Source organism: Pectinophora gossypiella, chromosome 27, assembly GCF_024362695.1.
Source record: "Pectinophora gossypiella chromosome 27, ilPecGoss1.1, whole genome shotgun sequence".
NCBI lineage: Eukaryota > Metazoa > Arthropoda > Insecta > Lepidoptera > Gelechiidae > Pectinophora > Pectinophora gossypiella.
In genome coordinates this window covers 2865110-2887067 of record NC_065430.1, presented here as the reverse complement: position 1 = coordinate 2887067, position 21958 = coordinate 2865110, and the positions used below count along the sequence as shown (strand labels likewise).

Below are 21958 nucleotides of genomic sequence, written 5' to 3'. Positions count from 1 at the left end.
GTTTGAGAGGAAGAATATTTAAAAGAATTAATCGACCTTAGTGGGTCGATAGCGATAAGCGCTGATTGAGGGAAATCGTCGACCACGCCGGCGGGATCGGTATCGGGGTCCTGAAGTGTTTGGTGTCGCAAGCTGATTGGCTGCCTCTATGTCTAAGTAATCGGGTCGTCGGGATCGTATATTACGTCCTTTGCTGTAAGGTACTTATATATTACTCTACTTACTGAGCTGGAAATCTAAACTTTGCCTTGAGCTGAAGGATTGGAAATCGATTCTACATCGATTAAATTTCCGAAAAAACAGCAGGTTGAGTGCAAGTTCGACCGCGGGTCCCGAAGCTCTGGCCTATTGGCTTTGCTGTTGAGTAACTATAGGCTCTCGTGTTCCACCTCCAAATCAATCTGTTCCATTCATGGATTTATCCATAGCAAATCCTATACATAGTCTTTCGACATGATAATTTAAAAAAAACGTTGATTAGTTCCTCATTAACACTTCTTTCTCTTTTAGTTAATGAGATACTTTTACGTTCCTCAAAAACATTATAGATGGCGCTGTACAGATTTTCCTCCGTTTCACCTTCTAATTTCAAGGATTTCAGATATATGCATCTTTTATCTATGTTTTCAGGTATAAATGATGACCCTTTTTATTACACCCAGGTACAATTACAGGTTCCACCCTTATTCTGATCAAAATAAAGAGAAGCAATATAGGTAGCAACACCATTCTGTACATAATGTGATCCAAATATCAAGCAACAATTAGTTTTATATATATTTCTGCCATTATATTACATTTTTGAATAATTATGTACCCCAGCAATGAGAAAATAGGTAAATTATCACGTTAAAAGTGAACAACGCCATCTATCGTGTGTTTAACAATACTTGGTCCTCGTTTATACCCAAAAACAAAGATAAAAGATGCATTATGTCTGTTATCGCCAATTTCAAATACCGTATTCCAAAAAGTCAACAACTTCACATCTGTCAAAGTCAGTGAGTTTATTCGGAACTTAAACCAGGGTAGGGGTTGGTTTACCGATAGTACGAGATATTACCAAGTTGAGATGTTGCATATTCTTAGTTTATCTTCGGTATAAAAAGCTACAACCCAAATCCCCTGGTAGTTGCGGCTTCCGAATACATCCCGCTTAGGGACGGTACTGAAAAGTAAGGACGTAACACGAAAGCATATAGGTAATATTCAAATTCAATGAATAATCTCTGTATGTTTAAATCGTACTTTGTAATCGGATATGCAAGATTGCGTCGTAGTATGTCGATTCTTATAATGCAAAGTGATTATTTTTTTGTTCTGGTTAATGTATTTAGATATGCTCCATGACAATGAATAATGTTTATTATAAGTAAGTACGATAAGCTGAAAAAGTCCAGTCAGATTCTTGCAAAGTAATAAATTAACTGGTTGCACTTAAGACCTCCTGGTTACATGTCGTTTCTGTAATAGACCAAAAACACCTACAAAAACATAAATTTTATAATTATGACAACTAATGGTTCATAATTTCACCACTTTACAAATAATTCGCTGGGCTCAGTGACTGAACTTTTGCTCTTTGATCGTACCTCTGACTACCCCAATTGGGATATAGTCGTGAGCTTATTATGTTATGCTGTGTGTAAACTATCATGCATGCACTCTGTACCCAACTTTCAAACAAAGTGAGTTAGGTGCTTAAGTGAAATCTACCACTTTCGCGAACTTTCACACACGCCGTGTGTGGACGCATGTTGTGTACTTAACTTGCTATTTAACATATACTTAAAGCTGCTCACACCTTAAAGAAGTTTCTACGCGTAAAAAGAAACTTACTTATAGTCCGTTCAAGAATGATCTTCATAAAAGGTAAACAAATATGGCTGCCGATATTTTTTATCTGTGTCAAACTGCTTACTAGTGAAGTGCTGAATTGATTTTAGCTCAAGTTATTTTATCAAAATGAACTGACTCTCTTGGGTTGTTTGAATATTTTGTATGATAATATTAAAATATATATTGTACGTTTCTTTGTGGTTACACTAACTCACTTTGTAAGTCATTTTTTCTGCGCATTTCGGCTTATTAAGTACAGTACACTCACTTAAGTTATTCACGGAACTGACTCGTTTTCCTGACCTGAATGAAATGTCTCATCACTAATCGTCAAATTGACAGCTAGCCACAGATTAACAAATCAACTTTTTTGTGTGAAGTTTTGTTTGATTTTTGTTTTTACATGAAAAAATGTGTTTTTAATAATTATTTTACGTTAATTTCACATTGAGCTAAGAAATCATACATCTATTGAGTGCTACGGATGTTATTAGAAGAATACGTTGCGTAGTTTAGGTGAAATTCGAACATTCTTTGTGGTAACAGGTTTGTTTACCTTTTATGAAGATCATTTTTGAATGGACTATACACAAGTATTCTAACGGTCTTACATATATAAGGTACGTACGTACTTACGTCCTTAGAATGTTGGAGATACCAATTTAATGGTAACACAGTGGTAACACTTACGTCATCGAAGGGCTAGCAATGACGGCAAAATGGCGGCTTTGTATAGGAATGAGCATACGTAGTTTTCTTATACCGTGCTTATAGATAATATTCAATGACTAATAATATCTCTCTCTCTTGGTCGGTCCCTCATATCTGAGGATCGTGGTCAGCATCAGGGTTGCACCTGGAGCGTATGATCTGCCTCCACCGGTTCCTGTCCAGCGCTTCCCTTACTACTGTGTAGAACTTGGATGACGACGCGTCTTTCACTTGATCAGTCCATCTAGTCGGTGAACGACCACGCGATCTTTTGATCAATGAGTAATAATGATGAATGAGTAATAATATATGTTTATTTAAATTGTAGCTCGTAATCGGATATGCGTGATTGCGACGTAGGTTGCATATTCTTATAATGCCAAGTAATTAATATCTTGTTCTGGACAATGTATTAGGTAGATATGCAGAATGACAATGAATAATGTTTATTGTAAGTAGGTACGGTCAAGCATTAATATTATGTATACACTTTGGTACCATGTCACATTAACTTTTTTGACAAATTGAACTGTAAGTCTCATTAAATGTCAAATATGTTAGTATGTTGGCGACAGAGTCCTAAAGTGGGTACATGACATTGCGCATGAGTACTTATGACTGTACTTCAAATACTTGGAGATATTTATAAGCTTTGAAATAGCTCTCTGCCATCCCATCCTAAACAGTTGACAGCAAACAGGGAACGTTCAGGAAAATGTCATTTTAAAAGTATATTATGTTATGAATATTAAAAAGAACTTAATAATAATTAAAATTATTACGACAGATAAAAATCTAATCTAAATAAACCGTGAGCGTAATTCGCCACAGTAGCATGGAGAATGCTATACCGCCAAGAGCGTGGCTTTTAAATTAATGATGATGAAGCTTTTCTTGGTCTTCTTCTTCCTCTATTTCCTTCTATTTTCTTTCCTTTCTACGATTTATTTTAATAAATTCGTCGTGTCTTATTAAGTGTCTAATCATTTTACCTCTTCTTTCGTCGATAGGTAACTCTCAATAATTTCTTGAACAAAAATATTAAGTAGATACAAAACATACATTGTGCTCAATAAAGTATTTTATCTACCTATCTAAGTAAAAATAATTTTCCTACCTTTAAAATTAATCTCAACAGCACCGGTAGAAATCGCATAGATACCAAAACACAACGGGCATAAACACAAAACTAATTAAGAAAACAAAAATAACTTTTCCCAACTTTTTCCCTTTTCCTTTTTCAATTTACTTTTTTTAAGAACTGTTTTTACGCACAGGACTCGTACGATACAGCCACGTCTGCTATTAAAAGTCAACTGATTGTAAACTGACGAATTAATTTTATCAAACATAACACAAAATAACAACGATCTTGTTTCTTATTACACTAAATGCCTACGTATTATATTACATTAAGTAAACTAGCGACTTGCGCTTGCTTCGCTTCTGAAGATAGTATCAACATACTTATTTCTTCGTAAAAAATAATGTAGGCATAATAATTGACCAAATTACGTAATAATTAATGTTGACTGGTAACAATGAGGAACATTCCAGGCTACGTTCCCCAAAAACTATACAGGGTGTTAGTGACATCGTAACGAAAACTTTGAGGGATGATTCAGACCATGATTCTTAGTTGATATCAAGTAGAACTTTCCGTCGCAAAAGGAACGGAAAATAATTTAATAAAAAACATAAAAAAAACATAAATTTTCCGACAGGAAATTTCACTGAATATCAACTCAGAATCATGGTTTGAATCATCCCTCAAAGTTTTCGTTACGATGTCACTAACACCCATACCTAGGTACTTGTATGGCTACCGTATGGACTTGTACGGGGTGTAAGTGACATCGTAACGAATACTGAGGGGGATGATTCAGATGATTATTCTGAGTTAATATCAAGTGGAATTTTCCATCGCAAAAGTATAGAATTTAAAATAATTTTAAAAAACTAAAAAAAATACATGATTTTCGCGACGGAAAAATCCACTTGATATCGACTCAGAATCATGGTCTGAATCATCCCTCAGTTTTCGTTACGATGTCATTAACACCCTGTATAGATGGCGCTGTACATATTTTGCTTCGTTTATAAATAACCTAGAATAAGGAATAGGGATAATAGACATAATATTATGCATCTTTTATCTTTGTGAGGAAGCAAGAGAAGTGTGTCAGGATCGAAGCAAATGGAATTCTATAGTCTCTGCTTACCCCGGTGGGAAATAGGCGTGAGTTTATTTATGTATGTATGTTTTATCTTTGTGTTTTTGGTAATAAATGACGGCCCTTGTTATTACACCCAGGCACAATACATCTTCATATTTCTTTGTAAATGGTTTTAAACCCGCCTTATAAGTATGAATGTATGAATGTGTGTATGTGTATTGCTACTCGCCTTTGACCTGAGCTCAGTGACCTCACTATCTTGAAGATAACACCATGTTAATGTTTATTATACCTATTTAGAGAAAGTTGTTGGTTAGCGGCTACCAACCTGCTATTTTTAGCACGCCGGCTTGGACTGTAAAATACAAAATTCGACTGTGTTGCCTTGTTCATCATCATCAGCCCATTAACGTCCCCACTGCTGGGGCACGGGCCTTCCCTATAGATGGATAGGGAGATCGGGCCTTAAACCATCACGCGGGCCCAGTGCGGATTGATGGCTATTAACGACTGCTAATGCAGCCGGGACCAACGGCTTAACGTGCCTTCCGTAGCACGGAGGAGGTCGAGATGAAAACTTTTTTTTGTGGTCACCCATCCTATGACCGGCCTTTGCGAAAGTTGCTTTACTTCAACAATCGCAGACCGAGCGCGTTTACCGCTGCGCCACCGAGCTCCTCAAGGCTCGAGCTCCTCCTTACCTTGTTACAACAATACAAAATCTATCTATCTATCTTTCAATTATTATTTTTTACATTTTACCTCACCTTATGGTTGCCTGGAAGAAATCGCTTTAAGCGATAAGGCCGCCATTTGCCATGTACTTAATTAAGAGACTTTTTGTAATTATTTATTTTTAGTTTGGTGCAATAAAGTGTATTTGTATTGTTTGTATTGTACAAAAATAATAAGTTCAGTTTCAAATTATTGTCCGCACCACGAAAGTGGTCCACGGATTTGAACCCCTTGTTTTGAATCCAAGATGGCGGATTTTGTTTACATTTTAACATTTAGCATTTTATTTATTCCCGATACCGACCCTGCCGGCGTGGACGGCGATTTCCCTCAATCGGCGCTTATTGCATCGACCCACTAGGGTCGATTAATTCTTTCAAATATTTTTCGTCTCAGACGACGCCCTGAGCCGAGGTTCGTGCCCAACTGGGCACCCTCAGGCCTGTTGTCTTAAACGTTGTACCGGGTAAGAGCTCTCAGCGCACCCCATTTGTCCGGCCAAGTAGTTAATGCCATCTGCGGCAAATCTACAAAAAGTCACGTTAAGAAAAAAAAGTGCTCATTGGCCCCCCGATTCCTGCAGACACTTCCTAATTTTATTTTAAGTTATACCCGTCATTTTCTTATCTGCCGAAAAGAAAAGGGACGGATGATTGACAACTTTTTATTTGAATGAATAACCCGGGCGAATAAAATGGCTATCTCGCTGGTATAGTATGCAACCAATATGCAACCCATCTGACATGTGCTGTCAACATAACTCTGTCGGGTTATTGGTTAGTAAGTAATATAAATTTAGCAGGGTTTTTAAAATTCCTGCCTAAAATAGACGTGTATTCCATAAAATTTATGCCTGTCGATTACCCGTCCCTTTCCTTTTCGGTGGATAAGAAAATGACAGTATCTATAGGGGGGTTAAAATGGCCACATCGAAGCAAGTCATCTAAAAAAGCAATAAGTATTGCAATTTGACACTTGCGCATATAAAATTAAGTGCGCAATGCAAACAAATGTCAAATAGCAATATTGCTTTCTTAGACGAATTGCTTCAATGTGGCCATTTTAACCCCCCAGGAATCAGTACCATTTACTTACTAATAACTAATTTCATTTTAAGCCATTTGAAGGCCTGTGCTGGATTAGAACCTTACTTTTTTTTTGACGTGACTTATTGTAGATTTGTCGCAGATGGCATTAACTACTTGGCCAGACAAATGGGGAGCGCTGAAGGTTTTCACCCGGTAACTGGATTAGAACCTGCGACCTCAAAGTGAGAGGCAAGCGTCCTACCAACTGGGCTACCGCGGCTTTAAATAAAGTTTTTATAATAGTCTCGTTAAAACAAAGTGACAGTCGGTCAAGCTCGCAACCACACGACCTCGACTCTTGCGCAGGTCTGGCGAAATCTCACGGCTGATTGGCCACTGTACCTAATGAATCTTACTGTGATTATTTTGTACCATTCATTACTAAAACAGTTGGTTCGACCATTATAGACGGCGATACGGCTCACCTATCATGTTAGTCTAACAGAAAGCGCGGTCTTCTTTCGTGTGGGTTGTGAGATGGAACCAACCTCATCAACCCTGGTGTCAGGGTTATTACTGAGCCGCCAAAGGCCCCTGACATTACACATGTAACGACTACATACTTACATCAGAAAGTAGTAACAGAGACCAGCGGCTTAACGTGCCTTCTTAATTTCGGACAATCAGATGATCAGCCTGTAATGTCCTAACCAAACTAGGGATCACAAAGTGATTATTTGTGATATCCCATCGGGATTCGAACGCGGGGTCTCCGGATCGTGAGCGCTCAACCACTGGACCACGGAGGCCGTTACCTGGCGTTAACTACTTGGCCGGACAAATGGGGAGCGCTGAGGAATCCAAGCCAGATAGATATTCATGCTTGGTATTATCTAGGCCACCAAATGAGGCGCAGGAAGCGCTCATAAAGAGGGCAATGTAGTTCAAGAGGAACAGAGATGGATTCATAAAACACCTCCGTGGTCCTGTGGTTGAGCGTTGGGCTCACGATCCGAAGGTCCCGGGTTCGATTCCCGGTGGGGTCATGTCACAAAAATTACTTTGTGGTCCCTAGTTTGGTCAGGACATTACTGGCTGATCACCAGATTGTCCGAAAGTAAGATGATCCGTGCTTCGGAAGGCACGTTAAGCCGTTAGTCCCGGTTACTATTTCCTGATTTAAGTGAGTAATCGTTACATGAGCTATGTCAAGGGCCTTTGGCGGTTCAATAGTAACTCTGACACCAGGGTTGATGAGGTTCATGTAACGACTACTTGCTTACATTAGTAAGTAGCAATCGGGACCAACGGCTTAACGTGCCTTGCGAAGCACGGATAATCTTACTTTTTGGACAATTAGGTGATCACCCTGTAATGTTCTAATCAAACTAGGGATCACAAAGTGATTTTTGTGATTTGTCCCCACCGGGATTCGAACCCGGGACCTCCGGATCGTGAGCCCAACGCTCAACAACTGGGCCACAGAGGCCGTTTGGTTTGGTGATGACTTTAGAGGACCTTCTTAATACGTCCCTGTTACTACTCCAGACAAGATTCTGTGACTGACAGACAGGTCATGTGATTGTCTTATAACGACCGGACTAAGACTCGAAGACCCGACGTGGATAGCTACCGATTAGTGACGTCAGCATTAATTTAAAAAATATTCTACAGTGTAATAGCTCCTGTTAATTAGCATTCTTTTTAGATATTTTATAAAATAAAAATAAATAAAATAATTTTATTTCAGACAGATGCCCATATTTGTTAGTATTACAAAAACTTAAAAACTATGTTAGTAGTGACAAAACAAAATTTAATTTAAATATTTGCCAGGCCCGCCTGATGCACTAGGCACATGCATATGTGCATGTACCCAGTGCATCATAAGCGGACAATCTGGCTTATCGCTAATTACCTTATAAATAAATAAGTTTTAGAAAACTATTCTGCTCTACGCAAATGATTATTTTGTCATTTTACGATACCCACTTATACCCGAGGGTATAGCTCATGACTGTAGTCGTTACGAAGGGCCGTAGGGTCGTTATCAAGGGCCTTTGGCGGCTCAATAACAACCTGACACCAGGGTTGATGAGGTTGGTAATCCACCTCGGATACTTCATACAAACAGTGACAACACATTGACACATAACGGCCTTCGTGGTCCAGTGGTTGTGCGGTGGGCTCACGATCCGGAGGTCCTGGGTTCGATTCCCAGTGGGGACATATCACAAAAATTACTTTGTGGCCCCTAGTTTGGTTAGGACATTACAGGCTGATCACCTGATTGTCCGAAAGTAAGACGATCCGTCCGATTCCGTCCGTCCGTTCCGATTGCTTCGGAAGGCACGTTAAGCCGTTGGTCCCGGTTACTACTTACTGATGTAAGTACGTAGTCGTTATATGAGCCATGTCAGGGGCCTTTGGCGGCTCAATAGTAACCCTGACACCAGGGTTGATGAGGTTTGTTATTCACCTCACAACCCACACGATAGAAGAAGAACACATTGACGTTATCGTACACGCGCATCTGTGTGTGTGACGTCTGACGCCATACGATTGAAGACTAAAGTAAGACCGAGGGGGTGAGGTAAACCTAGCTCAGCCGCTGGTGGGGAGCGGAAAGTTGCCGTTCTATACTTAGTAAGAATTATCCTTATTCTATGACGTCAGTGGACAGGCCTGCTTCGTCAGGGAGCTCAGAAAACACTGTTTCTGTGATAAAGTCACATAAACTCTTTATTTTTCACTTTCCTTCCACCGACTGTAATTGGAATACCATTGTATTTAAGTCTATAAATTATGTAATACAAACTGGATTAAAAGAAAAGAAAGGAAAACATGAAACAGTAGGACTAGGGCCCTGTGCTGGGAGGTTTTCTGGCCACGTCTTTCCCTCAGCGTTACAGATTCCGATGTGGTAGTAGTTTTACAGCTAGTTACATAATATGTAATTTAATTATGTTTGACGTTCAAAAAGCGCTAACTTTGTAAGCCAATTTTGAAAAATAAATATTTTTGAATTTTGACAGAAGATTATGAAGAGTATTCAAGTGAAGCGTTTTCTAAGAAGCACTGTGTACTTTATGGTAAGTATGTTCACAAAGGCATGCGTGGGAATTAGAAACAATACCAGTAAGTAAGTACCAAGTGTATCACGTTTTCACGTAACAACACGTAACAATATCTCATACAATGCAATTGGCTTTTTAACCGACCGTAAAAAACTACGCTCCCACTGTAAAGGTTATTAACATACGTCAAAGTTTTATTTATGGCGCTAATTAACGTGTGTGAACTAGAGAATGCAATCCCGACTCGAGATCGTAAATTCGAGATCACTCGGGATTGGAAATATCAATCCCGCGAGATCCCGAAATTTTCGAGATCTCGTCTAGTTCATAAAAAATGTAAAGTTAGGATGGATGGAAACGATGAAAACTGCTTTTTTGTGATAGTGAGGTTAATTAAAACAAAATATTTTTTGAAAGGAAACGAAAACCTTTATTTTTCAATATTCTTTTTTCTGTAATGATGATGTTTTTAACTAATAGTAATAAATAAATAAATATTACTAACTAAACCAGCGCTGCATGGCGCCATAGCATGGCTCCATCGCAGCACAAGCTGAGCCATTTCCTTTTGCCCGTATTCGCAATATTCATTATTACCTAGTTCTTATAGCAAATGTAAATTGTTACTGGCAATAAATTTATTTTATTCTTATTGTTCATAATTAAGTTTTCTTTGAAAATCAGCATAATCAAAACAAAAAGTGTAACTCAAGCAGATTCGCCCAATCCCGTCAATCTCGAAGGGGATTCTCGTCATATTATGCTTCGGGATTGATCTCGAAAAATTAGACGGGATCCCGCGAGATCGGGATTGCATTCTCTAGTCAGGAGGCTTTGGCGGGTCTATAGTAACTTTGACCCCAGGGTGATGAGCTCGGTCATTGACCTTACAAGTTACAACACACACAATCGACAAAATAAAAAATATTTTTGTGCTGTTAATAGATTCGCAATTATCAACAACATCACACATAAGTACTTACTAAAAAGTTTATTTATCAACGAATAATGAACTCTTGACCTCAGAGTCGAGTCGACAGCTTTTCCGACAAAATTACCTAACACAGGCTTAGCTAATTGCAAAAACCTTGTGTTACATAGCTTGGGAACGAACCTGTGACCTCGGCGAAAATGTAATTACTGGCAGCCAATCACAGCTTAGGCATATGTACCTACGAATCGGTGACTAACTTCAACTAGTCTTTTTTATTTTGTCTTTTTTACCCACGACGAGAGACTTGACCACTTGACCAGGGAGGCCCTTACCTCTTGGTGTCAAAGTCATCAGTTACCCAACAAAAGGCAAATCTTAAATAAGTAGGTAGATTATGTTAAGTTATCAATAACTTAATCCTGTAATTTTTGACCCGATATAGGTAGACGCCAGATTGTTTTTATAATAACAAATAAAACTGTAATAATAAATAAGTAGGTAAAATAAGCTTCAAAATCAGAGTTAGGCCGTATAATTTTCAGTAAAAAAAAAGTTAATGTAAAATATTTTCAACATTTTCAAAATAAAAAGAACCTTTTTATCTATCTTAATAAAAAAAATGATAAATGTAACTAAAAACGCGATTAAACCAAATAAAATATAACTTGGCAATAGTAATTTTAATTTTATTGTTTTAGCAGTGTGTAATGAATGTAATATTGACTACTTATCTTTTTGATTTTGATTTTGTGTAAATAATACTGTAAGCTACCCGAATAAAATAAAATAAAAATAAAAAAATCATGTCAAAAGAAAAAAATCAAAAGAGTTTCAAGCTTCAAGAGTCTATGTCTGAAAGAAATGTATTTTTTTAAATCGATTTAATTAAAAAGTAAATAACATGTACCTAACATAATATACATTTATCTAAATTTACTGTAACGTGTACCTAACATGTGTGAAACGTTATGGTTCGAGATTACGATAAACGAAATAAAAAAATATTAAGATAAACCTGGGTAGGTACCTAAACGGACAAAAAACGCAACGCGAGCGTTTTTATTACAAAAACCATTTTATATAAGTACTTAAGTTTAATGAAAAACTGGTTTTCGAGTTTTCGTACGCAATATAAACCTATTAAAAATTAATAAGTAAACAAAAAAGGTAACTATAAAGAACCCACTTACCAAAATGGCGGGTACACTTTTTTAAAAAAATAAACAACAAAGGAGACCTTGGAAAAAGAGCGCACGTTTATTCTTTTTTAATTTTATTTTTTAAAGGCACGCGCGCCGCGCTCGCGATGCCAAAGCGGACTGGTCTTAAAATGCTCGCCAATGTCCCCAGTTGGTTGCTAATCTATTGTACTGTTATAAACGAGTTGTTAGTGGTTTGTGTACTTACTTACTAGTGTAGTGGTCTACTTAAAACCACCTTATGACGGTTAAAATTAGGCTCGATTTTATTACTTTTCACTTAAGTACCATACCTAATCCCTAATAGGGATTATTTCCAATAGTAGTAACCAAAGAATAACTTGCAGTATAAAATTAATCTCTTCCTCTATCGTGTGGGTTGTGAGGTAGATTACCAACCTCATCAACTCTGGTGTCAGGGTTACTATTGAGCCGCCAAAGGCCCCTGACATGGCTCATGTAACGACTACTTACTTACATCAGTAAGTAGTTATCAGGCTATGAAATGCAACGTTAAAACCTCTATTATTCTTTCACCATATCAAATATCCTGTATGACCTGGTTTCACAGAATGACCGTATCAGATTAATCTTTCATGAGATGACAATGGTGACGCAATGTGGCCATCAGATTATGATGGCCCATTCAGAAGCCGCTTCGAATGGTGATGGTATCTGCTTAAAACTAGTTGGAATTTAAATTGTTATGAATTGGGTCGTGTACCGAGGAACTCGGTGGCGCAGCGGTAAACGCGCTCGGTCTGCGATTGTTGAAGTTAAGCAGCTTTCGCAAAGGCCGGTCATAGGATGGGTGACCACAAAAAAAAATGTTTTCATCTCGAGCTCCTCCGTGCTTCGGAAGGCACGTTAAGCCGTTGGTCCCGGCTGCGTTAGCAGTCGTTAATAACCATCAATCCGCACTGGGCCCACGTGATGGTTTAAAGCCCGATCTCCCTATCCATCCATAGGGAAGGCCCGTGCCCCAGCAGTGGGACGTTAATGGGCTGACGATGATGATGATGGGTCGTGTACATTATAAAGACAGATCTAAAACTAACGAAAAACATTTTGTTATTTCTATTTAACTTAAATTTGAGAATTTTAATCAAGAAAAACGTAATAATAAGTCAGACATTTTATCATGTTTTTCTATGACGTCACAGGTTGCTTTTTCATATTATAAATTCCATAGTAGTTTCGTATTTTGATGTTTACTTAGTAAAAAGTAATTGATTTGACTAGTATTTATTTATAAATTGCTTATTTGAATAACACAATATTTGGAATATAAATTAATGCGTTGAGCTATGGAGCGCAGTATATTAGGTGTTAAACTGATCGATCGCGTTAGAAACACGACACTGCGCTCCAGAACTCAAGTGGCAGATGTCGGAGAAAAAATTCGCTAAACTGAAGTGGGAATGGGCGGGACATGTCTGCCGTATGCATCCGGAAAAGTGGGCCAAAATTACAACTGATTGGTCCCCACAGGGTCGTCGACGTCAAGGTAGACCACGACGACGGTGGAGGGACGAGCTGGACGCCTTCCGGCACACCTGGCGGAACGATGCCCTAGACAGGGAGGGTTGGAAAGAGAAGGGGAGGCCTTTGCCCAGCAGTGGGACATTGATTAGGCTACAGAAAAAATATATATGCGTAAGAAAAAAAAACATAATTATATCCACCACAGGCTTCGTCAAAAAGGAACTAAAAACAAGAATAAACCATAAATCCACAAATGTTTCGTGGAAATTAGCCTATTAAGTGTTAGGCGTTCTAGTACGGCTTTGAAATAGACTACTCTGGGCGCCATCCCACTCGCGTCAGACAGCTTCCGGCTTCGCTCGGCTTTGCTGAGGAAAAAATGAAATTATTTACGACATCACATTAAAAACCTCAAAAATAACAGTATTTCTCCACTATTTAATGGATGTTATTATACATATAAACCTTTCTCTTGAATCACTCTATCTATTAAAGAAAACCGCATCAAAATCCGTTGCGTAGTTTTAAAGATTTAAGCGTACATAGGGATATAGGGACAGAAAAAGCGACTTTGTTTTATACTATGTAAGTAGTGATAAAGAAAGAAAGAAAGAAAGAAAATATTTATTTCCATATTGGACGCCACATTTACAAACTTACATTACAGAAATAAAAAAAAAAACAAAGACAAAAAGACAAATAATACAGACATTAAATACACAACGGAGGCGCCCAAAATAAAAAAAGGATCTCCCTCAGCATAATGCCAAATAACATGTATTGGCGTTCCACCGCGGAAGTTCGGCGACGGAATTTCCGTCTAGTGTGGCAAAGGCCCTATCACGTACCCGCATCAGTTTTACACAGACACTACACATCGACGTTATCGTACACGCGCATCTGTGTGTCACATCTGACATACGATTGAAGTCTAAAGTAGAAACGAGAGGGTGAGGTAAACCTAGCGGGCACCCTCAGGCCTGTTGTCTTAAACGTTGTACCGGGTGAGAGCCTTCAGCGCTCCCCATATGTCCGGCCAAGTATTTAATGCCATCTGCGGCAAATCTACAATAAGTCACGTCAAAAAAAAACCGGGTAAACCTAGCTCAATGTCGCGCACCTATCCTGAACGTATCAGGATACTTTTCAAGGAAAGGTTCTCATTGCTTCCATCGCCAGAATCCACTCTCACCCGCGGGTCAGCTTTCTCTGTCCTTGTCACGGATGCATTGTAATTTTAGAACATAACGTACATTGTAAAACCAGCACCCAACTGCGCACAAGCAATGTAACTTTACTGTTGTGAAGCGATCAGTATTCTGAACACACAGCGGCCATTTTGTGAAGAGCTATTCTGTGTTACTGATAGGAAAAAAGAAATAGAAAAAAAATAAATAAGTAGAACTTTTTTTTTGACGTGACTTAACGTGCATTAACTTGGCCGGACAAATGGGTGCCCAGTTGGGCGCGAACCTCGGCTCCTCAGGGCGTTGTCTGAGAGGAAAAATATTTGAAAGAATTAATCGACCCTAGCGTAATATAATAACATAACGAATGCCATTAGAAGCTTTGAAATAAATCTATGAATACTTAAACTCACGCCTGCAATCGCTAATGGGGTGGGCAGAGCCACATCAATAAGAAAAAGACAGTAGTACGGTCACGAGCATTAATATGTATACACTTTGATACCATGTCACATTAACTTTTTTGACAAATTGAACTGTAAGTCTCACTAAATGTCAAATATGTTAGTGCGACAGAGTCCTAAAGTGGGTACATTATATTGCTTATGACTGTACCTACCCTTGTAGTGGCATTTCTCTCTATCTCTCTGCACAATATTGTCAGGGGTCTTTGTAAACTGGCCACCAGTCGTATTCAGTGTTAACTAGACATGTGCTGTTCCCGAAAATATTCCCACTTCGGGAACGGTCCCGGCAGTAAAATGGCACAAAATCAAATCAAATCAAATATACTTTATTGCACACAACATACAAAACAAATTAACACAGATGATGATAGATACAGTACAATCTGGCGGCCTTATTGCTAAGCAGCAATTTCTTCCAGGCAACCAGTGGATAGGAAACATTATTACAATAACTAACTAACTAACTTATGTAAAAAGAGCTTTATTACCTAGATAAGATATTTATCGGCCCCGATTCCTGCAGACACCTCCTAAATTTACTTTAAGTTATACCTGTCATTTTCTTATCCACCGCAAAGGAAAGGTGGTGTTTACAGGAATTAGCACCTTTGCATTCCTAATATTATTACAGAGGTCTTAAAAGTAGAGGAAAGTACAAACAGGAACCCTGTAAGGGCACACAACATGGTCAACATAAGAAGGTTTACTTAAAAAAAAAAAAAAACAAAAATATTTATTTCTTTAACAGTTGTGACCTCCTAGTAAGTGTGAAACACCTGTGTCAGAAGGTCACGCTCCTCCATACTGCTGGGCATAGGCCTCCCCCAAGGATCTCCACAACGATCGATCCTGCGCTGCCCGCATCCAGCAGCTTCCCGCATCCAGCGGCTTCCCGCGACCTTCACCAGATCGTCGGTCCACCTTGTAGCGGGCCTACCCACCGAGCGTCGTCCGACACGTGGTCGCCATTCCAGAACCCTTCCGCCCCAGCGGCCATCGGTTCTCCTCGCACTTACTCGGTGTACTTACTTATGTTGACTTAAAATATTCTTAATAAGTATAGTACGAGAGTAAGAGTGAATTCATGTTGTTTAAGACAAAAGGCAAAGGACCAGACTGTATTCCACCTCTTACTCTAAATTGTGTACAATTGAGACGTGTTCAACAGTTTAAGTACCTTGACCATATAGTGACAGACGATTTGTGTGATAGTATAGACATAGAGAGGGAGCGTAGAGGGTTGTCTGTGCGTGGGAACGTGGTGGCTCATAGATTTGCTCGGTGTACTGCTGAAGTCAAAATTACGCTTTTTAAAGCATACTGTCAGACATTCTACACGAGCAGTCTGTGGGCCAACTTCACACAGAAAGCTTACAACTCTCTGCGCGTCCAATATAATAATGCGTTTAGGGCTCTGTTCCGACTTCCCCGGTACTGTAGTGCGTCTGGCATGTTTGCTGACGCTAGCGTGGACGATTTTTATGCAATTATGCGTAAAAAGGTTGCGTCATTATTATATCGAGTGCGGGGGAGCGGGAATAGTGTCCTAAGGATGCTTGGGGACAGATGGGACTCTGCTCTACTCGGTAGGTTCATCGAACTACATGTCACTAAAGGTCGGTGAGGCTACCGAGTGGTGCCGGTCCCACTAACCTAAATGTTTGTTTGTTTCATATAATTCTTGCCTACCTAGTATAATGATAATTGCTAACATAGTTTTAAGGGTATTGTTACTAACACTCTATGGACTTAAGTTGTCTGAAAATAAACAATTTTTATTTTTATTTTTTTTTATAATACATACTTAATGAAAATAGAAAAATGAGAATAAACCTTTAGGCAGATAAGACCAGAGTACAAGAAAGAACAATATGAAAAAGCAAAGCGGCCAGTGTCCTTGCTATTGAAGAGTTTTTACAACGGGAACATTTCCACTTTGGGAACATTCCCATTTTGGGAATATTCCCGGGAACGGCGCGTCACTGGTCAACTTTCGTTACGGTATTTGTAACGGACATATCGTGACCTCCCAACTCATGATCTCGGATCTATTTACCATGTATTTTGGGTTACTTTCTATATTGTGGTCTATCTGACTTCATCGTCATCCCCCTAGCAGTATTCCGTTTATGTCATAAAAAGCACATTCAACAAGCCATTCTCTTAGTTTATTCTCAAACTTGAAATCGCTTTCACAATTTTTTATGTCGGCTGGGATTGTATACCAAGTCCCATGTAGTAGGTTCTATCGTGTGGGTTGTGAGGTGGATTACTAACCTCATTAACCCTGGTGTCAGGGTTACTATTGAGCCGCCAAAGGCTCCTGACATGACTCATGTAACGACTACGTACTTACATCAGTAAGTAGTAACCGGAACCAACGGCCGGGGGCAACGGAAGGCACGGATATTTTGCTGCAGTTGGGTATTAAAAACATTTTTTTTTGGTTTAAATATTTTTTTAATATTATAGCACGGGTATTCTTTCTTGTCTTCCATTGTCAGCTAGCGAGTGCAACAGCTCACTGTGTGTAAGCAGCGTCGTGGAGGGTGGAGATTGGTGGGGACTAGTGGAGTTTGGTGGAGATCGGTGGAGCACCTCGTACCGCGGTGGTGACTCTGCGGAGTGCTTGCCGCATACTACTATGGTGGGGTAACCCATTCTGAAAAAAAAAAAAAAAACAAAGAATTATTCGATAAGGAATGATACTACGTATAGAACGGCAACTCTCCGCTCCCCACCAGCGGCTGAGCTAGGTTTACCTCACCCCCTCGGTCTTACTTTAGTCTTCAATCGTATGGCGTCAGACGTCACACACACAGATGCGCGTGTACGATAACGTCAATGTGTAGTGTCTGTGTGAAACGAGGTGTTTGGTATGAAGTGTCCAGGGTGTGTCTAAATAAAGATTTTATCTATCTATCGCCGAATTCAAAATAGTTTGTTTTTTTTAGGGTTTTTAGTGTGGTCACAGAGACCTTTGGGCCATAACGTAAACTCACGATTATAAGCCAATTTGGGTAGTCAGAGGTACATTTAACTTGTTATGTCCCGGTGATTACTTACTGATGTAAGTAAGTAGTCGTTACATGAGCCATGTCAGGGGCCTTTGGCGGCTAAATCAACCCTGACACCAGGGTTGATGGGGTTGGTAATCCACCTCACAACCCACACGATAGAAGATGTACAGTCATGAGCAATATAATGTACCCACTTTAGGACTCTGTTTAGACCGTTTCGTCTGTTTGTGTGTTTAGACCGAGAAGGACTTACGATGACCAAATTGGAGATGTCCTTAGAAAAGGTTTATTACGATCTACTCTGAACCGGCGTGCGTGTATGAAGCGATTGATGAATGTGGAGGAAGCAAGAGAAGTCTGTCAGGATCGAAGCAAATGGAATTCTATAGTCTCTGCTTACCCCGGTGGGAAATAGGCGTGAGTTTATGTATATGTGTGTTTAGGACTCTGTCGCACTAACATATTTGACATTTAGTGAGACTTACAGTTCAATTTGTCAAAAAAGTTAATGTGACACGGTACCAAAGAGTATATAGTCCGTTCAAAAATGATCTTCATAAAAGGTAAACAAACCTGTTACCACAAAGAATGTTCGAATTTCACCTAAACTACGAAACGTATTCTTCTAATAACATCCGTAGCACTCAATAGATGTATGATTTCTTAGCTCAATGTGAAATTAACGTAAAATAATTATTAAAAACACATTTTTTCATGTAAAAACAAAAATCAAACAAAACTTCACACAAAAAAGTTGATTTGTTAATCTGTGGCCAGCTGTCAATTTGACGATTAGTGATGAGACATTTCATTCAAGTCAGGAAAACGAGTCAGTTCCGTGAATAACTTAAGTGAGTGTACTGTACTTAATAAGCCGAAATGCGCAGAAAAAATGACGTAACCACAAAGAAACATACAATATATATTTTAATATTATCATACAAAATATTCAAACAACCCAAGAGAGTCAGTTCATTTTGATAAAATAACTTGAGCTAAAATCAATTCAGCACTTCACTAGTATGCAGTTTGACACAGATAAAAAATATCGGCAGCCATATTTGTTTACCTTTTATGAAGATCATTCTTGAACGGACTATACATATTAATGCTCGTGACCGTATGTATGTATGCCAGTAGTCAAGTCAATATCCTCACTTGTCAGCCATCATGAGTCGTTTCCCGATAGTGAGGGAGTGTCGATCGTCCACCAGCACCTCCTCTTGCTGCACCTCCTCTATGGAGTGCGCCATCTGCTTCACGCCCTCCCAACCGTGCGAGATCCACTCCTTAGATCCCTCCTGCAATATAAGATTAACATAACGTTACTTAAGAGACAGGATGGAAGGGTCCCGTCACAGGGACTGTAACCTGGAACCTGACAGAGGGCAGCAGTAACTGTCAGTACTATTAAGAGGCCGAGGACAGGAGTCCTAGTACGGCTAAGACAAAACAAATGTCATCATTCATTCATCATCAGCCGTACGACGCCCACTGCTGGGCATAGGCCTCCCCAAGGATCTCCATGACGATCGGTCCTGCGCTGCATCCAGCGGCTTCCCGCGACCTTCACCAGATCGTCGGTCCACCTTGTAGCGGGCCTACCCACTGAGAGTCGTCTGACACGTGGTCGCCATTCTAGAACCTTTCCGCCCCAGCGGCCATCGGTTCTCCTCGCTATGTGTCCTGCCCACTGCCACTTCAGCTTTGCAATTCTCCGAGCTATGTCGGTGACTTTAGTTCTCCTGCGGATCTTCTCATTTTTGATTCGATCGGGCAGGGAAATACCGAGCATAGCTCTCTCCATTAAGCAAAACAAGAGTATAGAATTGAAAATAATGAAAAAGAAATTGTTGAAATTAACACAGAACTATGGTCTGAATCCCCCTCAGTATTCGTTACGATGTCAATAACACCCTGTATGATGGTAATTGCAATAATAGAGAGCGAGCCCATGAAATGGTTTACCTTAGGTCCTTCTTCTTCTTCTATCGTGTGGGTTGTGAGGTGGAGTACCAACCTCACCATCACCAACCCTGGTGTCAGGGTTACTATTGAGTCGCCAGAGGCCCCTGACATGGCTTATGTAACGACTACTTACTTACTTAATCAGTATTACTTAATCTTGATTAGTAACCGGGACCAACGGCTTTACGTGCCTTCCGAAGCACAGATCATCTTACTTTTTAGACAATCAGGTGATTAGCCTGTAATGTCCTAACCAAACTAGGGGTCACAAAGTGATTTTTGTGATATGTCCCCACCGGGATTCGAACCCGGGACCTCCGGATCGTGAGCCCAACGCTCAACCACTGGACCACGGAGGCCGTTTACCTTAGGTCCTATGACTATAGTATTGAACGGCGCGATGGCTCGCGGCCACGTGATGCTCTGTTCCGTGGAAAGCGCCTCCACACTCGCTGCCAGCAACCTGAAATAACACAAGAAGAAAGAAAGACAGAAGCAGTAGAAGCTGCAGTAGTTTTAGGCGGATGAGACGTTCGTTATGTAAAAATTGACGATTCAAAGTGTAACTATGTTACCTACCGAATAAAGATATTTTTGAATCTGAATATGAATTGAAGAAAATAAAATTTTTAACAAAAAAAAACCGACTTCAAACGCAAAACTAAAAAGCAATAAATAAATTTACTTCGCACAAAGTAATTAGTACGTATTTTCAATTAGTTAATTATTTTATAAATCTGAAGCCGGTGCCAAGGAAATGCTACAACGAAGTACCGATTCATATATTTTTCAATACTGATTGTTTTGTATTTTTTTGTTTGACATTGTTTTGTAATTGCTTTGATATAGGTATTAAACAATATTGTGTGTACATAGTAATTTGATATTGTAGTAGGGTTGTTGTAGCATTTACTTGGCACCGACTTCAGAATTATAAAATAATTAACTAATTGAAAATACGTACTAATTACTTTGTGCGAAGTAAATTTATTTATTGCTTTTTAGTTTTGCGTTTGAAGTCGGTTTTTTTTTGTTAAAAATTTTATTTTATTTTACGATTTTAAGTGATGGTTAGACCGAGCAAGGATGCAGACAGACAGATTTTCTGATTTATATTCATATATAATAATATAATATATTATTAGTAGTGATCACAATTATTATTGATGAACATGTTTACACACACACACTCACACACGCGCTAACGCACACGAGCACACGCGCACGTACACACGCACACACACAGACACACGCACGCACACACGCGCACACACACGCACACACACACACATGTGTATGTGTACATACACACATGTGGTTGTCAGTGGAAGCTGCTATCATACACACTCACGCATACATACAGATACAGTAGATTTCGCGTGGTTCGCTCGCTGCTAAAGCAGCTCGCGTGTCCTGTTTATTCGAAACTGTCCCTCTTCGTATGGCGGCCATCTTGTTTTTCCGCCACTTTGTTCTTTTTCACCGGCGACAGAATTTGACCAAGATTTAAATGGGTGTCGTGGAAACAAACAAAATCCAGGTGCAATAGGTTTGCCAGGCCGTAGGATGTCTCCCTGATTGGGGGCAGTTTTCAAAGATGACGTTCCGATCACACGCCTATACATCATTTTTACCCCCAAGACATTTTCTGGAAAAACAAAATTTTGTATGGCGGCCATCTTGTTTTTTCGCCATTTTGTATTTTTTTCACCGGCCATTAAATTCGACCAAGATTTAAATAGGTTTCGTGAAAGAAAAATTGGTTCAGGTGTGATAGTTTCGCCAGGCCGTAGGGTGTCACCCTGATGCGGAGCAGTTTTCGAAAATCGGGAAGTATTTCCATACTTAACATGACGATCTGACCACAACCCCGATATATATTTTATATCCCGAGACATTTTCTGAAAAAAAAAACAAAATTGTGTATGGCGGCCATCTTGTTTTTCCGCCATTTTGTTTTTTTTTTACGCGCTATGGAATTTGACCAAGATTTAAATAAGTGCTCTCAAAGAAATATTGGTTCACGTGCGATAGTTTTGCCAGGCCGTAGAGTATCTCTCTGATGCGGAGCAGTTTTTGGTGATCAGAAAGTATTTCCGTACTCTACATGACGTTTTGAGTAAGCGCCCCA

General features: G+C 39.4%; 3 protein-coding genes across 8 annotated transcripts in view; 1 reads left to right on the top strand and 2 right to left on the bottom strand.

The window, feature by feature from the left end:
* Positions 1–21958, top strand: part of LOC126378888 (sorting nexin-7-like) — a 106743-nt gene that overhangs the window by 37277 nt on the left and 47508 nt on the right. The window lies entirely within an intron of this gene.
* The window catches only part of LOC126378979 (gamma-interferon-inducible lysosomal thiol reductase-like), a 52540-nt gene that overhangs the window by 6576 nt on the left and 24006 nt on the right, over positions 1–21958 (bottom strand). The window contains exon 1 of one of the 4 annotated variants that reach the window (XM_050027547.1): positions 11692–11835. The exons of 1 other annotated variant lie outside the window; for it this stretch is intronic. Coding sequence is in view for 1 of the 3 variants with exons in the window: in XM_050027546.1 (XP_049883503.1) it covers positions 3668–3706 (39 nt within the window). In the remaining 2 variants the exon portion in view is untranslated. Of the gene's footprint in view, positions 1–2587; positions 2819–3667; positions 3874–11691; positions 11836–21958 lie in introns of those variants that run through there. 2 more of the 4 variants (XM_050027546.1, XM_050027549.1) reach the window with 2 other exon arrangements.
* The window catches only part of LOC126378912 (probable proline--tRNA ligase, mitochondrial), a 48352-nt gene continuing 43695 nt past the window's right edge, over positions 17302–21958 (bottom strand). The window contains exons 8-10 of one of the 3 annotated variants that reach the window (XM_050027425.1): positions 20194–20290; positions 19018–19160; positions 17302–17501 (exon numbers count right to left, since the gene is read on the bottom strand). In XM_050027425.1, the coding sequence (XP_049883382.1) occupies positions 17306–17501; positions 19018–19160; positions 20194–20290 (436 nt within the window). In that variant the 3' untranslated portion in view covers positions 17302–17305. The remainder of the gene's footprint in view (positions 17502–19017; positions 19161–20193; positions 20291–21958) is intronic. The other 2 variants (XM_050027428.1, XM_050027426.1) reach the window with 2 other exon arrangements.